Genomic DNA, 17,197 nt, shown 5'->3' with positions numbered 1-17,197 from the left:
GTGGTTATGCTTCAGTTTCTCTCGGCCCTTGACCTTGTTTTTGACACAGTAGCTATTTCAAATTCAGGTAGATTGAAACCCAGTGCACTAAAATTATTCCATTCTCCCCTAAGTCAGTGTTTGTCAGTACATTTTGACAGTGCAACAGAAATGAATCTTTTATTAAGAATATTTTAGTGCTTATTAAACTGTGATATTTTTGGCTACAAGGTACTTTCAAAATTAATTTGATCAGTAATTAAGTATTAGTTAAACATAAGACAATCTGTTTTATGTATTTTTTCTTTATTTCTACAATAAGAAAAATGATTGGTGTGAAATGTACTTAATTTAATCAGACAAATAAAAGACCTGTGTGACAAGATCTTCAAGTCTCTGAAGAAAAAAATCGAAGAAGTAATTAGAAGATGGAAAGATTTCCCAAACTCATGGATCAGTAGGATTAACACAGTAAAAATGGCCATCTAACCAGAGGTAATCTACAGATATAATATAATTCCCTTAAATATTCCAACACAAATCTTTACAGATAATGAAAGACCAATTCTCATTTTCATATAGAAAAGCAAAACACCCAGGATAGATAAAACAACCCTGTAAAATAAAAGAACATCTGAAGGTATCACCATCCCTGATTGTAAGCTATACTACAGAGCAATTGTAATAAAAATTTGCATGGTATTGATAGAGAAACAGGTAGGTTAATCAATAGAATTAAGTTGAAGACCCAGAAAAAAATCCACATACCTATGAACACTTGATTTTTGACAAAGAAGCCAAAAAAATACAGTGGAAGAAGAAAGCTTCTTGAACAAATGCTACTGCTCTAACTGGGTGCCTGCACGTAAACTCAAGTCCAAGTGGGTCCAAGATCTCAAAATAAACTGATACACTAAATCCAAGGAACAGTGGGGAATAGCCTTGAACACATTGGTACAGGAGACAATTTCTGTAAGGCAAAGGACACTGTAAAGATGAAAAAAACAGCAGCCTAAAGAATAGACAAAATGGGTGAATGGGAAAAGATCTTCACCAACTCTACATCTGACAGAGGGGTGATATCCAAAATGTAGAAATAACACAAAAAAAATTGACACCAACAAACCAAATAATCCAATTTAAAAGTGGGGTACAGAGTTAAACAGAGAATTCTCAAGGGAGGAATCTCTAATGGCTGGGAAGCACTTAAAGAAATGTCCATATCCTTAGTCATCAGGGAAATGCAAATCAAAATGACTCCATACTAGATACATATACATATATGTATACTGAGATTCCATATTACACCTGTCAGAATGGTTAAGACAAAAAGCTCAAGTAACAGCACATGCTGTAAAAGTAATTTTTATTCATGAGACATCATTGTTGTATCAGAGGCTTACTGCTGAATAAGCTCACCCTTTCTAGTCCTATGTGAACCCTGGGTGGTTGGTTCAACTCAGCTATACTGGTTGCTGACTGATTCCAACTAGTTTCTTGCTGCTTCTCACTGAATTTTGCTGCTTGGAAGAACTGCCCCTGAATTGCACAAACTAGACAGTACTGACTGCACAGACTTATTAGAACTGGATAGGCCTACACAGACTCAATATAACTTAACTGCATTTGACTGAACTGCACTGAACTGCACACACCTGACCTCAATGAACTCCACTGCATTGACTGAACCTAACTCAACTACACTCACTGAACTGCTCTCCACCCTGAGTCACTCTGCACTGCTCTAAAGTAGCCCCTCTTTTACTGTCTCTTACTTTTTTGACATATTAACCCTGCTTTAATTAGTGACTTCCACTCGTGTTTCACAAAGACATTTCTCATTTACTATCCATTTGCTCTTAAATAATTACAAGTTGTATAACACATACTTTAGAGATCACCAGTCAGGCTAATAGAAAAGGGATTATAATATAGTAAACATCTCCCCTGTTCATGTCAACATGTCTCTTAACATTATCCCTGTTCTATATTTCCTTTGTGCAGCCATTTCTAGGAGAGACTTCACAGCAGACATCCTGGCATGATCACTCTTAACATTCTTTCCCCTTTTTCTGAGATGTTCCCTGAGTCATAGATGCTGGGGCTGTAATGCAGACGTCTCCATTGGAATTGGGCTCCCCACCATGTTGATCTCTGCCTTGTGTCCAGTTGTGGTTTTCTGTGATGATTTCCGATTGCTGTAAAGGGAAGCTACTTTGATAGGGGTGTTAGCTATGTTCATCTTTGGTGTAAGGATAAGATTTAGAATTTTTAAGGGGTTATGCTGGTCTAGTCAGAATTCTTTCTATTAATTCATTTGAAATTACTACAGTAGCAAACATTTATTAATTATCTTCTATGTGTCAAACATTGGCTCATGTATTACGGGGTAGAGAGAGATCAGTTACAACATATTTATAATATCTGGATTTTTGTTTGTTCGTGTGCATGTAATCCTGGCTGTCACAGAACTCACTCTGTAGACCAGTAGGGCTTCAAATTCAGAGATCCTCTTACCTCTGCCTCCTGACTGCTGGGATTAGAGGTGAGTGCCACCATCACCTTGCTAAATTTTTAATGCTTTAAACATTTAAATAGAGTTACATCACTTTCCCTGGTCTTTTTTTCTACTCTAGCTCCTCCCAACAACCATCTATGCAACAACTCCTGTGTCTTTCACTCAATAAGGGAAATCATTCCTGGTACTAGAAACATAGCTAATTTCCTGGGACAAGACAGATCAGAACTTAAATCAGCATGGAACTTAAGAAAGAATCTTCGACCAATACTTGACTAGACCAGCATACTTTCTGTCTGTTCTTGTAAGAGTTTGGTGTATCCTATCTCTGACTCATTCTGCCAAATCTTTCTCTGATTAGTCGCTTTCCACTCAAGTAGTCATCACTTTAAAACAAACTGCTTCCTTCTGCACGCTCATTTTACTTTCATTCTTGGTAGTAACGATGAGTACTAAAGACATGTTTGTATTCCAACCAGAGGGTTTAAAGTTTTATCATTCTAGCCATATCACACAGATCTAAAAGATTTTTGAATGTGATCTCTTGCCAGAGCAGCCATGTTGCTGGATTGAAATATTTTTTACAATTTATTTAGATAATAAAATAACATCACAAAGAATAACCTTGAAGTATAATAAAAGGTTACAGATCTTTCAACTACTAGTTTACTTGCCAGTAAGACAAAAAAAAAAAAAAGATATATTCAATCACTATTTAAGTCGTTTAGGAATTATCTGCTAATAGCTATACAGCTTTCTAACAAAAAGAGGCAATTCCAATAGGAAACTCACACTCCTGGTATGTTTGCCAAGAAGCATGAACCTCTGAGGTTTACATATACTTCAAGTGGTTAAATTTCAGTGCTAACGGGTGCTATTGCTACATGCAAACACTTTAGTCATTAAACAAACACTGTACATAATCACATTTACATCCACCCAGAGGCTCCAATAATATTTTACTTTCTGATACAATCTTAATTGAGAATTTACAAGGAATTGGCCAATATGATTATTGATGATGAATAAGCTAATCAACTGGATAAGGTTTCTATGGACATGAAGAAAATTTGAAAGCCATAATGAGAACAGCTACTTCTGTTATCAATGCTAAGCATACAGAATTCAATCCAATTTTATCCCACAGAAATGAGAATGAATTACAGTTAAAAGATACAAACTGAGTTTTGTTTGCAAAAGATTGGCCAGGGGAAGCAGTTTCTACTGAGAAGCAAAGCCACAGAGCTTTGCAGTGGGTTTTTTAGCCTTGGCACCTTCCCTTACAAGAATAGAAATTTTAATTCATAGAAAAAAACAAACTCAAACATCCTCTGTCTTTCTGTGTCTCTGTGTCTCTGTGTCTCTCTCTGCGCCTCTCTCTCTCTCTGTCTCTCTCTCTCTCTCTCTGTCTCTCTCTCTCTCTGTCTCTCTCTCTCTCTCTCTCTCTCTCTCTGTGTGTGTGTGTGTGTGTGTGTGTGTGTGTAACTGGGTTTTACTGTGTAGCAATGGCTGTCATAGAACTCATTCTAGACCCGATTGCCCTCAAACTTAGAGATCTGCATGCCTCTGCCTCTTAAAGTGCTGGCTGGGATTGATGGCAGTTACTTGTGGATGTCAGAAGTTTTTTTTTTTTTTTTTTAAACTTATGGAATGTTAGAGACATATTTTTTTCCTGCCATTACTCCATAAGATAGACATCATAGGAGACACATTATATTTATATTTGTGTCTTCACCCTATTAATTATTAAACAATTTCATAGACATAAATGTGATAGGAAAATTCCATGCTCTTTTGATTTGAGCACTGGGGAGAATCATTGTTTATTTGGCTTGATGTGGAGACTTGCTGAGAACTCCACGAACAAAAAATTCATAAACTCCACTTTAGAAACTTCAAATTAATATGTAATTTCTTTCTCTGATGTTCTGTTTCCATTATCATTACTGAACGCTGTCTTTGCAAGCCTATATAGTGATTATCTGATAGTAAACACTTCACAATATCCACTCAGTAGGGAGTTCGTGTGGTTGTTGGACATATAGATGTTTGGTAAATAGACAGAGTATAATCCAATGCCCTTCATTACTTAACCCCTCCTCTTTCCCCTCTCCTGTGTTGGCTTGACTTCTTGATATTTATGTTTCTTGGCTTCTTTTCAGTCTCTCACTTCCATTTTTCAAGTGTTTTACAACCTATGCTTATGACTATCCACATTTTCCACTTTTTAAAAAATATATTTCTTTCTAAACATTCATTAAAGTACAGGGTTTTAATATAGCTCACCAGATTGATTATATCAAATAGAGTATGTGAAACTATGGCTCTAATCAATAGACCTAACTTGTTCTCACCTAAATATGAATACAGTTTTTCTGATTCCTTTCTCTATTCTGACCCAGGATGCTTCTGAATGTTTATGGAGGTTAACTGTATATGCAGGTTCTTTGTTTTCTCTTTAGGAAAAAATACAAGTCAAATAAGACTGTAGAAGGGGGGCAATGAATTCTTTATTTTCTTAAGAAAAAGTTACTTGAAATTTGTTTGGTAAATTAAATTACTAGAGTGAGCGTGTCTGGGATTAAATGAATATTAGAAACAGTTCAGGTTGCAGCTGAATGGCCTGGGTATTTTTGTGTTTGATGCAGTCGTGTGGAAAAGCTGTTTAAAATAAACATGTTTGTTTCTGTATTCCCTGAAAATTAACCTGTCAATGGAAGCTTTACAGGTACTTCTGAATAATCCATTTTATGTAATTCTATTAAATAATTAAATGAGCATACGGGATTCTGGTAATGGAAAACACACTTTTAGAATTCAATGTATTTTTCTTTGGACTTGCATTGTATTATACATCTTGTGTGCTTTTCTGATTTTAAGCTACAACAAATTTTCTATGAAAGAAACAAAGATGTTTTTGTACCTTTTATACTACATAATCTAGAGTCACTATTTAAAGATAACAACCTAGAAAATGCATTGTGCTAACAATGCAGTCTCCCCACACAGAACTCTTCAGAGAGAGTTTAAATTTGGCAAATTTCAATTATGCATATATGTATTTATAATATTTTGTCTTTTCTTGTTGTGTTTCCTAGAAATGAAAGGTTCAAAAATGCAGATTTTCAATTCAATATGTTGTATTCTGTCAGTGGCCTGTGAAATTAGGATTCTTTACTGTTATAAATTTAGAAATTATAGCGATTCTTCTTAATCAAAACTGTAACACATTACCAAGTTCATCACATTTTTCTTTTAACTTTATAGTTGGCTTGCAGAATTAAACACAAGCTCATTTCTTCCCTCCATGAAAATACTGTTTGGCTTATTATTATCTCCAGGATAATACTGTCACTAGAAACCTTTGACTCAAGTATTGTTTTCTCTGTAGCCCGAATCCCATTCCTTCCTCACCCTGCTTCCAGATTCATCTGGATATTCCCAGCATACATCTCCAGACCTTTGTCTTCCCAACTATGACTTCATTATACTTATGCTGCAAGGCTCCTTTCTCCTATATTAAATTATAACAAAAATCTATTTTGTTCTATTTATATAGAGAATTTAAAGCAATTCTTGACAAACAGAATTGTACAAAACTGAAATGGAAGTCTGATAATTGCAGTAATAAATACAATACGATATTTAGGTAACCATATCACATTATATGAACTCTCCAGGCTTACTCTACCTGATCTCCCATTTACCAAAAAATACAGTATGCAAAAATGCATAGCTTTAAGAGTTTTGCAACTAAAGAAATACAAGCATATAAAATGTGATTTTGGTGTTCTTTGAAGATCTCTCCTGAAACTGAATTCTATCAACCTTGTCATTGTCATCTTTTTCCTTTTCTTACATTCCATTTCTAACATACCATCATTTGTTATTCTGAGCTGGCATTTCATGTTTCCCCAAATCATACTGCCTGCTCACCTTGAAATGGTTTTCATAACTTAACAGAGTATATAGATTACATTATATGATCACAAGCACACCTTAAAGAGTAGAATGAAGAATTTTGAGTTTCATTCTTAGTCTTCCTGCACATGCTCAGATATTGTGCGCAGAGTGAATACAAACAACTGACAAACATATATTAATCACATGGTTCATGTTACTATAGTGAATGAAATAAATAATAGAGAAGGTGTAGTTTACTCATGGCAAGCGATGATCAAGGCCTAGGCAATTACAATGCTAGCTCTGGTGCCTACTGAATAGTCACAATGCATGATAAAGCAATGAGATTTAGAAATTTAAACTAAGGATCAAGGTTATTCCTTGTTAGCAAGGAATAATAAGGGGCTTCATGAGGAAGGTAGCTTTAATGATTTCAATGTTTTTGTTTAAGTTATGAAATGATTCCAGGAGAGACATTAACACAAGTAAGATGTAGAGTCAGCGCCTTATGGAATGCTTTAAACACCAATGCATGCTATCCCCTAAAAAATCCTTTAATCTTCCAGTAATTTGGATAAGGGGACAAAGGAACAGTCAGTTAAATTATATTTGTCAAGAGGTTTTAGCAGCATATTTCAATTCTGTGTAATTATATCATTGCCCGGTTAGTATACATTAAGACTGTATGTTGCACATTAAGATTGAACATATCATACATATATGTGCTAATCTGGGTCAAGTTTAACTTTGCATGAGAATGGGTAATGAACTCAGTGTAGGTCTTCGCTTTGATTTCACTGATCAATGAGTATGGTTGTTTTGTGTCAATATCATGCTGTTTTTGTTACTCTTCCCTCAGAGTACATTTAGAAATTGGGGAAGGAGAAGCTCCTAGGTTCTTTTATTTATTTATTCAGGATTGTTCTAGCTATTTTGATTTATGTTTGTTTGTTTTCTTTTTCATTGGGTATGTTATTTATTTTATTTACATTCCAAATGATATTCCCTTTCCCGGTTTCTCCCAAGAAACCTTTTTCCTATCCTCCCTCCCCCCTACATATATGAGAGTGTTCTTGCATCCACCCTCCCACTTCACGTCTCCATCTTGGCATTCCCCTACACTGAGGCATTAAGCCTTTGCAGGCCCAAGGGCCTCTCCTCCCATTGATGCCCAACAAGGCCATCCTCTGCTACATATGTGGCTGGAGCTATGGGTCCCTCCATATGTACACCATATGTACATTGTTGTTGGTCTGGTTGGTTGATACTGTTGTTCTTATGGAGTTGCAAACCCCTTCAGCTCCTTCAGTACTTTCTCTAACTCCTCCTTTGGAGACCTCATGCTCAGTCTAATGGTTGGCTGTGAGCATTTGCCTCTGTATTTGACAGGCTCTGGAAGAGCCTCTCAGGAGACAGCCATATCTTGCTCCTGTCAACAAGCACTTCTTGGCATCCACAATTGTGTCCTGGTTTGGTAACAGTTTATAGGATGGATCCCCATGTGGAGAAGTCTGTGGATGGCCTTTCTTTAGTCTCTGCTCCACACTTTGTTTCTATATTTTCTCCCATGAGTATTTTGTTTCTCCTTCTAAGAAGGACTGAAGCACCCACACTTTTGTCTCTTTTCTTCTTGAGCTTCATGTGGTCTGTGAATTGTATCTTGGGTATTCTGAGCATTCGGGTTTATATCCACTTATCAGTGAGTGCATATCAAGTGTGTTCTTTTGTGATTGGATTTCTTCACTCAGGATGATATTTTCAAGTTCCATCCATTTGCCTAAGAATTTCATGAATTCATTGTTTTTAATAGCTGAGTAGTACTTCACTGTGTAAATGTACCACATTTTCTGTATCTATTTGTCTATTGAAAGACATCTGGGTTCATTTCAGCTTCTGGCCATTATAAATAAGGCCGCTATTTCTGTTTTCTTATAAAACTGAAAATTGTTTTTTTAATGAAACGTGAAGACTTCTGTTGGAATTTCAGTGAGGATTACCTTGTATCTGTGGAATACTTTTTGGTAGGCTCACCAACATTCGTATATTAATCCTAACAATCCATAGGCCTGGGAGAATTTTTCCTCTACTGTAATCTTTTTTAATTTCTTTCTTCAGTGTCTTAAAAGTTATTGTCATACTAATCATACATTTGGTGTTTTAGAGGTACCCCTAGGTACTTCATACTTTTTAGCCAACTGTGAAATTAATTGATACCTTGATGTCTTCTATGAGTCTATGTGTCATTAGTATATATGAAGATTTCTGACTTTAGTGAGTTAATTTTGTACCCTGCCACATGGCTTGAAAGTATTTATCAGCTGTACGAATTACCTTGTGGAATTTATAGGGTCATTTACATATACTATAATATCATCTGCAAATAAAGATACTTTGACTTCATCCTTTTAGATTTGTATCTAAATAATATCGCCACATAATGGGATAGAGTCCCAACTAACCAGCCATCTCATGTTACCAAATAAAGTTTCCAGTACCAAGACTGTTACACCTAATTGAGTTCTTGGTCAAATGGACCCACAAGAAGATCCTAACAATCCTCAGGCTATTTCCAAGGTGTGGAGGTACTATGCACAAACTGACAGCAAGGCACCATTGCCAAAGACAACAGGAACACAAGTAATTGAACATAGATTAGTGCAGATAGTGTAAAAATGCAGCCTTCAGCCTATGTTCTAGCATCTTTGGTACAGTAAGGTACTCTTCATACTAACAAAAGAAAAATGAAAATAGCAAGCAAGTCCCAAACCCTTTATCTGTGATGGTGTACTGTATGCATGATATGTTAGGGCAATGGTGACAGAAAGCTTGTGTTATTAATCATCCAATAGGTGATTCGTTAGAAGATGAGATGGAACCCACAGCTGACACTGCCTGAGTGATCATGGATGCTTAACCAGATTGCCCAGAGATCTAGGGTAAAACCAATACCACTGTTGAACAACAAGGTAGCAATAAAATGAATTCTAGTGACATTCTGCCATACTTTTAAAACAGTGCTTTGCTCATCCATCATCACAGAAGTTTTCTTCTGTAGCAGGCAGGTGAGAACAGAGGCCCAGAGCCAAACATTAAGTATAGAGTGAAACATTGGAACACTGAATTCTAAATGGGATGTCTCTATCAAATCCTTCCCATAGGGTTCATGAAACCCTGCAAAAGAGGAGTCAGAAAGAGTATAAGATCCAGAGGAGATGGAGGACACCAAGGAATCAAGAGCCTGTAAATCAATATAACTAACACTCATATGAGTTCACAGATACCAAGGCAGTAAGCACAGGACCTGCAGGGGTCTGCACAAGGTCCTTTGTATATATATTAAGTCTTCCAGTTTAGTGTTTGAATTGTATTGCTGAGCTTGTGAAAAAAAAATGGTTTTCTGATTCTTGTGCCTTCTCTTAGACTCTCTTCCATCTGTTTGCTTTGTCCAAATTTGATTTGTTTGTTTTATGTTATTATCTTTTAATTTATTTTAGTAGTATTCCCTAGAATCCTATATTTTCTAAGGAGAGTCAACTGGAGTAGATCTGGATGGGAGGGAAGGTGATGAGTGACTCGGAGGAGAAGATGGAGGGAAAACTATAATCAGGATATACTATGTGAAAGGAAGAAATCTATTTTTCTGTGACTTGTCATGTGAGAGTCAATGAAGATCTGATCTATATTTATTTCAGTATAGACTGGATTAATAAGTTCAAATGGATATGGGAAACATCGCATACATATGTAGACTGCAATCCCCTGAATGCAGACTGAAGACAGTTTGAAAATGACTTTTTACAGAAGGGGAGAAGAGTGATACCTCAAGGGAAATAGTGTTTTGAGACCCGTCTTAAAGCAACTACTGTAAATAATTGTTAGGATTATTGTGTTGATGTGAATGCATTCACCAATAAGCCAGAGATGTAAAAAATCAGTAAATATCAGCTTCTATTAATAAGGCTTCATTGTAATAATCTAACATTAGTGTCATCATTAAAATGGCATATGAGTATAAGATGTTTTATCTATTAGAATAATAAGAATTCATAAAACAACTCAAAATCTCTAAGTCCATATACTCACAGAGACTGAGACCAACCAATAACTTTCACTAATTATAAAATATTTTCTTTTTCTTAAAATGATCTATTATTGTAACTTGCACTTACAAAATATTGGGGAAAAAAAACTCATCTTTTATAAGAAAACAAAGTATTTGGAGCATTGACCAGATTGGAACTTATAAAGGCTCCATATTATTTTTAATAAACCAACGTATTTTATTGTGTTAGTATGCTATGTAGACACTAAAGAAATAACATATAAAATAAATGAAGATACCAGAGTAAATGAAGTCTTTGGAAAAATTAAAAATGGCGCTCCTAGACATGGTTACAGTCCTTTCAGTTTGAATTGATTATCCAATTAGAAGTTGCATTTCTGTTTAACTTTCACCCCAGTTAGACACTTTTGGAAAAGAACGATATATAAAACCTACAGAAAAGCAAATTGTCTTCAACATATTTTACAAAGATGAATATGAAACTAATGTGTGACGACAAGAAGCCAAGGTGGGAGAAAACTAGTGAAAGCAAGCAAGAGACACAGAGAGAGAGAAAATACTGTTGACTGAATTATATAAGATGACATAGGACAAATTCTCGGCTTGTATTTACTCATAAATACATTTACATATGGAAGCGTCAACATACACCCCCATCTAGATTTCTACTCCCTGCCTTGCCATTTCTAATCTCAGGGAATGAATAAATTTCTTGTTACTTGAAGAGTTATTATCACCATCAGAAACTCAAGAACCAAAGTGAGATCATAACAGTAGGCTGACTCTCCAGGGTTGCTTTGTGTGGTGAGGGAATGATCCCTTTGACAGGGATCTGAACTGTGTAAATGGAGAGAAAGTGACCTGACAGGTAGCATGCATACATTTATTGATTGCTGTCTGCTCTGTCTGCTTTACGGATGTAATGTGGCTAGCTTCCTATACTATCTTATAGTTATCTTGACTCTGCCACATTAACCTGGAAGTGTGAACTAAAATAGCCCTCTTTCTCCCCTATACTGCTTTTGTATGGAAATTTTATCACAACAACCAAAAAGAAACTAAGATAATTCTCCTCATTCTTACATGGCAAGTGCTTTAGCCACTTGGCCATTTCTCCTGACGTTACCACCTTTAAATATAGTTTTGTTTTGTTTTGTTTCTGTGAGGGTGACTCACCAACCTGCCAACCATAAAATTATTTTTGTTGCATCTACATAAAAGTAATTTTGCTCATACTATGAACAGTAATATAAATATCTGATTGCAGGATACCTGATATGTAATCTCTATGAAAGTGTCATTCACCATTCCCCAAAAGGATCATGACCACTGTTCTATAGAAAGTCCATTATTTTCAAGGTTTTAATTATTACTTGTGGAGTGAACAAAAGCATAAGCAAATGACTTTGTTAAAACCAGGATATTTTAATGAACCAAGACATAGCAGTTTGTAATAAACAGAATTTACTCCATCTTTTAAAAACATATGGAAATATTCTATACTACTATAAAAACATCATCAAATAAATAATTTTAAAAAATGTTTGGACACATTGTTTTGTTAGTATACTTCTGGGTAGGTAGTGCACTTGTAAATAACCATAAAATTAGTATAGATGTCACTATTTTATTTTATAATAAAGATTCATTTTAATTGTGCGTATATATTCTAATTATTCAATCTTACTAATAAAATAAAATACAAACAAAACTTGACAAGAAAAATCTTTATACCTACTTTTTCCTTTTTATAACTAAAAGTGGATTTTTCATGCAATATATTTGTTATGGTTGTCCGTCCTCCAGCTCTTCTCAGATCCTCATCACCTTCCCACCCAGTCAAACTTTCATTATTTCTTGCTTTTTCTCATTAAAAAAAGAAAAGAAAAGAAAAAAAAGAAAACAGTAATCTAACCAAGAAAAAGAAAAAATTGAATAAAACCAAGCTTGAATGATATAAAACAAAGAAATATACAGAAACCAAAGAGGCAAGGAAAAACACAAGAAATACAGAAAGACTTAAGAGACACAAACACTAACATTTTATAAAGACATAAAGCCATAAACTGTGATACATAAGCCAAAAGCCTATAGGGTAAGGAAAAAATGAACAAAATCCCAGACAAAGCCTCATGAGACAAAAACCTTCCCAAAATACACTTTCATTTTGTGTAGGCATCTACTGCTAGGCATGGATCTTGTCCCTAAACATGGTTTGTATACACAGTGAGACTCCATTGGAGAAAACTATTTCTTTCATTTGCAAGTAGCTATTTATGGGAAATAGCTTCTGGGAGCACATCAGGGAAACAAGTCTTCTAATGCAGCAAGAACAATGTACATATGAACTCACAGAGGCTGTGACAACATGCACTAGACCTGAACATGTATGGTCCTGATGGGGTGTCACTCTTTGAATCTTAAAGTCAAACCTTGAAATGGTTGTTTGATTTATACAAAGATGGTATTTCAGTGGTGCCATTAGGTATGGGCACATCTTTTTGAGGGGCTGAAAACCGTTAAGAGTCTGAGGGGAAGTGAATACATGTGTACATCTGGGATATTTTCTTCATTTATAGCATTTTTAATTCTTAAGAGGTACTTGACACAAATTCCTTCCAAAGACAATATTTCTAAATTTCTTCTTCACTAGCCCTTGGTGGCTTTTATTCGGTCTTCTGGCGACAGATCTGAACAGCCAGACATCAGCAAACAGGCCTCTGGCAACTCATTTAAATGGGCATCATTCAGTAGCACAGACAGGACATAATTGATTTAGTGACAGATTTAATGAAAGCAACGTGTAACACAAGGGCCGGCATGTTAGTAAGAGTGGGCCTCCAAGGAGGAGAGGGTGGTGTGTTACCTCCTGATTAGCTGCAGCTAGTTCCTCTTCCAGTGCAGAGACTCTTTCTAAAGAAACCCTCAGTCGCTCCCTTACCTAGAAGAAAAATCAAAATATGTGCAGTAATGTACATTCCAAATATAGGAAATTGTGCTGAAGCCAGCATAGCATCAGAAACCAAAGGTCAAATTCTTAAGCATTTGTAAACCTAAAATCCCTGAGTGATTTTTAACCTGGCAAGAACAACATGAAAACATTGTCATCTCAAAAGCATCATTGTTTCAAGGAATATCCTTGTAGCAAAGACTTTTGCATGTGAATGGACAGATCTTCTGACAGGGTTGCAAACTGACTTGGTTTGCTGCAATTTCTGATTCATAGTAAGTAGAGGCATAGCTAAAAGCATAAACAGAATATTGCAAATTATCAGTGATTAAATAAGAAAATAGGCGAAATCAATCTTAAAAATAAGTGAATTTTATTTTGTCCTGGAGTGCCTTACTTCAAAGGTGATTTGTTCTTGGAAACTGAAAACTGACTGAAATATTTTGAGAGGCTCCAAAGTGTTAATGGCTTTTAGAATTCTCCCTTTGTATCCAGATACCAGGGGGAAAGGCACTGCATTTTAGAGACTAAATAGTTTAGTTTTAAAGCAGTGATGTCTTAAAATTGTTTCCTATGTAATTAAACTTGGGAGAACTGCTTCTCTGATGTATGCTTTCTAACAACTTCCAAGGTTGAAAGGATACACACCAGTATACTGCCAACCCTTGGAAGAGTTAGGTGGAAGGTTTTGGGTCAAAGGTCAGACTGAGGTGTATAGAAGGTGATAGGCTAGCTTGGTTTACTTAGTGAGACCCTATCTCTAAAGGAGCAGAAGTCAAACCAAATCAAAATGAAAAAAAAAAAAAAAGGCACAAATCATTATATTTTTACACTGATGTATTAACTCTATCCTACATGTACCAAAGGCAAACCACCCTGGGTAAAAATCAAGTCATTTTTCTTAATGACCACTGTAGTTTAATTTGACCAGGAAGCCAATAAACTATACATTTGAGACACAGTTCATCACATGTCCTTGATTTATTATAAATTAACATATTTTCTATAAAAATGTTAAAAAATGTTTCAATAAATATGAATTTTAATGCTATAGCTATATTCCTGTAAACTAAATTTGTTATGTAACTGTGTTTTTTCATTTGGCACTTTTTTTTTACATAATAAGGTTTAAGTAGAAATATAAGCTAAATATTTAAGACATTTGAGTTTTATTAAATTTTAAAGTTAGAGTAATCACCTTAATTATTAATTACGTAAGAAAATCAGCAAGTAGTGCTTCTTTAACTTTAAGGCCAAATACCAATTTTAAAGGTGTCAATCATTCATTTGAATGTTACATTATGTTAGTGAGTTCAGTTAGGGGAATGAGTGTACTTAACTGCTGAAATGTAATGCTAGCCCAAGTCTAGTATTACATTCTAATTCTGGTATATCATTAGTGTAAAATAAAATAACATTTATCATTAAAAAACCTCCTCACGGAATCTCTTTAGCTGTATCATAATGATTGTTATGTTCCAGTGTTTAGATAAGTATCAAATTATCCCTAAGAACAGCACAGCCTTAATTCTCATTAACAACTCAGCAACGCCCAGATGGAAGTCTTTGCTTATTTGATATGGAGGACTGTAAGATGTGGGCCTTTATAAAGGGGTCTGGTTACCCTGGTTTATCAGAATAACCTGGAGTTGTTTAAGAATAATCAATGAATTCCCTGTGTTCAACATTGATTAGGTCATACTTAGAATCTCACAGAGTGTTAAGGTACCACATTTCAACTGAAGTGCTAATACATTAGAATGTTTTAAAATTAGTGTTGAATCAAGGTGGCCTAAATGCAAGCAGTACTGTAGATTAAAGTAATTTTTAACTATTTCTGCTTGCTTAAAAATCTTAGAAAGTCTTAGCTACTGATTTCTTTTCCCAGAAGTAAAACATATCAAGGCATAAAAGTCATGAAGTCGATCAAGAAATATGAATAATGAAATATCTCTCCATGAATTAATGTATTGACAAATAAGAACATTTTAACCACAAATAAATGAATATAAAACCATCTCTATATGACAATAAACACAATTTTAAATATAGTTTAAAATAATATTATGAATGCAAATTTTTGCTGCCACTCTCAAAGAATGCATTAATAATGATTATTCACTTTGCTCCTCCATCTTAGACAATATTTTTATGAATAAAATGTAAACTTTATTTACAAAACTATCTAAGGAGAAGAAAGGAATACAAATATTTAACCTACCCAAAAATAATAATTTGATCATTTTACTCTATCTGGTTGGCTTTTATTATATCACAGGAAAAAAAATCATTATGTAACACAAATGTTTCAGTTCTTTGCTCTACCACCATCAGACCAGCAGAATATCATAATTGTTTTTAGCAATCATGATTTTTGTTGGATTATGTGTTTCTATATGTTTAGGTAGATTTGATAGATTGTTGAAAATAACAATTGTTTAATTTTTGGCTAAAGAAGAAGTAGACCTTTGTAGTTGGCAGCTATTTTTACTTCTAATCTGTCTCTTTTCATAGTATTCAACCACTGATATCATGAAGTTTCCCTTACTTACACTGCATGCAGATACATGTTGACAGACAATCAGAATTTGTATTCATCAAAAATTACTGAAACTTTAATATACACATATACATCATACACATACACATATACATCATATACATACACATATACATCATATACATACACATACATATACATGCAGGTGTCTGTCCTGCATATTAGCGTAACTGTCTCTAGCTTCAAAATAACTGCTTTTTCTTGCTCTTTAATATTTTGGTAAGATATGATTCACTTTTAACTTCTTTTCTATTCAAATAAAATCAGATGCTACTTTTGTGACACCTTGGGGCATTGTTCATGTGTGTTTGCAACTGCCTCTTACTGATGTGTGAAAGTCTAGGACTCTGAAACCTTTAGTCATAAAGAGAATGTCTTACTTTGTGTGAAAAATCTGTCAAGGATTCTAACACAAAGCAAATGTCCTATAAATTCTTGCAGAATTTTATTTTATTCATTGTGACAAAAAGAAATACGATAGAAACTAAATAAATAGGACTAAATACATTACAAATAGTACATACAATTATTTGATATTATACTTAAAACGCTATTTTTATGATGGGCAGTTTTGTTTTCTTCAAAATTTTCATGAGTTTTTGCCTCTCATAACCAAGATGAAAAATGGAATACAATTTTTTCTTAATAATCTAGAAGACAGAATTAATGTTATCCTTGTTCAGACATTTCACATATCCCTCTCCTAAGAACTATCTGAGAGACTGATGATAATAATGTATAAATATATAAATATTAAATGGAACAAAATTCTACATACTCAAAACCTAGATAGATATAAACTGACAATAATCCCTAGTTTGAATTTTTATGCACAGTGCTTGTCATATATCTTACAGTGAAATGCCCCAGTTCTTGCTACACTAAATCCTAACAGTTTTTAATTTTTTTTTAAAAAAAAACACTTCTTTGAACTTCTTTGAGAATTGAAATTGTGTCATAAACCTTAACTAATCCCTAAAGGATGTTACTTCCAGATTGCCTTATATGTGTTAGCAGAACTTATTTGAATACCAGCTAAGAAAAGCTTACAGCTACTTTTGCAAAGACTGAAAATGAGTTTTCCCTCTAATATCTTACGTTGTTAAAGGCAGAACCTGTCAACATGTGTCTTTGAAATTAAGATATTAGCAGCAGCAAGGCCATGGAGAAGGCTTCACATACGGATGTCTAACGGTTCAAGCGTGCCCATTTTGCACTTCTAAA

General features: G+C 34.6%; 1 protein-coding gene across 28 annotated transcripts in view; it reads right to left on the bottom strand.

Moving 5' to 3' along the window:
- Positions 1-17,197, bottom strand: part of Ppfia2 (PPFI scaffold protein A2) — a 436,080-nt gene that overhangs the window by 148,989 nt on the left and 269,894 nt on the right. For 26 of the 28 annotated variants that reach the window (XM_076920120.1, XM_076920126.1, XM_076920131.1 and 23 more), the window contains one exon: positions 13,330-13,404. The exons of the other annotated variants lie outside the window; for them this stretch is intronic. In XM_076920120.1, the coding sequence (XP_076776235.1) occupies positions 13,330-13,404 (75 nt within the window). The remainder of the gene's footprint in view (positions 1-13,329; positions 13,405-17,197) is intronic. 28 annotated transcript variants of the gene reach the window in all.

Source organism: Arvicanthis niloticus, chromosome 22 (assembly GCF_011762505.2).
Source record: "Arvicanthis niloticus isolate mArvNil1 chromosome 22, mArvNil1.pat.X, whole genome shotgun sequence".
NCBI classification, from domain to species: Eukaryota; Metazoa; Chordata; class Mammalia; order Rodentia; family Muridae; genus Arvicanthis; species Arvicanthis niloticus.
This window is presented reverse-complemented; position numbering and strand designations above follow the sequence as displayed.